This window comes from Fonticula alba, assembly GCF_000388065.1.
Source record: "Fonticula alba strain ATCC 38817 unplaced genomic scaffold supercont2.3, whole genome shotgun sequence".
Classification (NCBI taxonomy): Eukaryota; order Rotosphaerida; family Fonticulaceae; genus Fonticula; species Fonticula alba.
Genome location: NW_009242973.1, coordinates 1,185,070 through 1,186,817, shown reverse-complemented (window position 1 = coordinate 1,186,817; position 1,748 = coordinate 1,185,070). Strand labels below are relative to the sequence as shown.

General features: G+C 74.8%; 1 protein-coding gene across 1 annotated transcript; it reads right to left on the bottom strand.

Moving 5' to 3' along the window:
- Positions 1 to 118: 118 nt before the first annotated feature.
- Positions 119 to 1,741, bottom strand: H696_02046 (hypothetical protein; the record flags this gene model as incomplete). Its single annotated transcript, XM_009495947.1, has 2 exons — positions 1,343 to 1,741; positions 119 to 1,151 (listed from the first exon to the last, which is right to left on the bottom strand). Coding segments are annotated over exons 1-2 (1,416 nt in total), but the record flags the coding sequence as incomplete, so codon positions are not given.
- Between the last annotated feature and the right edge of the window lie 7 nt (positions 1,742 to 1,748).

The window sequence follows — 1,748 nt, the reverse complement described above, 5'->3', positions numbered from 1 at the left end:
GAGCGAGTCAGCGAGTGAGTAACTGGAAGGCAGAGAGAGAAAAGGGGCCCATAGGTGTGGGGGGGGGGGTGCATCGAAGATGCCGCAAGGCAGAGAGCAACTCCGAGGAGTGACGCACAAGGCGAAGGGCTCGTAGGAAGACCGGCAGACGTGGAGCCCGTCGAGCCGGACATTGTCGGCGAGGAGGAGGAGCTGCCGCTCCCGCTGCCACTGCCGCTCCCGCTTCCGCTGCCGCCACTGCTGCTGCCGGCGGAGCGGGTACGTTTGCGTCCGGTGGCCAGCCGCGGTGCGTCGCCGCGCTCGGCTGCCGCCGCCGCCGCCGCAGCAGCAGCAGCCGCCGCCGCCGCCGCCGCCATGGCCGCCGTGTTGACCACCAACGGCAGGACACCCCCGCGGCCCACGGGTGACGGGCTGCCCGCCGAGAGAGGTATCCCCCCGTGCGCGGTGGCGTGCGAGGGCGAGTGTGTCCCGGCGTCCGGATGGCCGGAGGCCGGGGAGGCGGGCCGGCTCCCATGCCCGGCGGGGCCTCCGGCGCCGGCGGAACAGGGCGATGTGGAGGAGGAGGAGGCGGCCGCCGCCGCGGCCGTGGCCGATCGCGACCGCCGCCCGGCCCCGGCCAGGCCACGGCCCCCGACGCCGAGGCACTTCTCCAGATGCGAGGCATAGCGCGAGGCATGCGCCGGCCGGCCGCAATGGTCGCACACAAAGGTGTCACTGGCATCCTGCTGGAAGGCATCGGCCAACAGGGCCGGCAGCCCGAGGGACAGCTTCCCGGCCAGCACCAGCCCCGTCTCCTCGGGCGGATCCCCCCCATCCGGCGCCAGCCCCGGGGTCAGGGCCTCGGCCACCGGCAACAGCGGCGGGCACAGCGGCATCTCCAGCAGGGTCTGCACCCGGTGCAAGTCGTCGGCCGTGCAGGGCCACGGGCCTGGCCCGGGCCTGGCCCCGCCGGCCGGAGAACGCTGCTGCCAGGAAGAAGCAGACCCGGGGCTGGCGCCGGGGCCGTTGTCGGCGAGATCGCCGGTCGGCCCGCGCGTCAGCGATCCGGCAAATTGCCCGAGCGCGAAGCCCTCGAGGGTGCTGCGCCGGTGAACGGACAGGGCCACATCGGTGATGATCTCGTCCACCAGGTCGCTCAGCAGGCGGAAGGCCTGGTGCACGGGCGGGCAGAGGCCGGGGAACACACGAGCGGGTGGGAGGTGAGACGCCATGGGGGAATGGGGGGGGGGCATGAAGAATAACGGCAGCAAGCGAAGGGGACATGCAGAGGGCAGGGCCCGAGGGGGGGGGGGGGGGGCGCCCGCTGGTCGCCCGGGCCCCGGCGACCGCGCTAAACACGTACAACGGCCCCGCGTGAGGTGTTAACATACTCGCGGCCGGCGCCGGCCGACGCGGCCGGACGCCGGGCCGCCGACCGCCCCGACAGCAGCAGGCTCACGTCAGTCAGCGAGGCGACCCGCTGGCGGAGAAGACGCGCCTGGGCGTCCTTGTGTCGGAGGGCCGTCTCGAAGTCCAGGAGCTCGGTGTGGTCGGGGCTGGCGGCCACGCCGGGCGAGGGGGAGATCGCCGCCGGGGCGGGAGCCACCGGTGCGGCGGCCGCCGGCGCCGCCAACGGATGCGACCGCCCGCTCGAGGAGGGGTGAACCCGCGGCCGGCCGATCGGGCGCCCAGCCCCAGATGCTCGGCCGCCAGCAGGGCCGGCTGGCGACGTCGTGCGGGGTCCCATGGTTGGGGAGACGGGGGGGGGG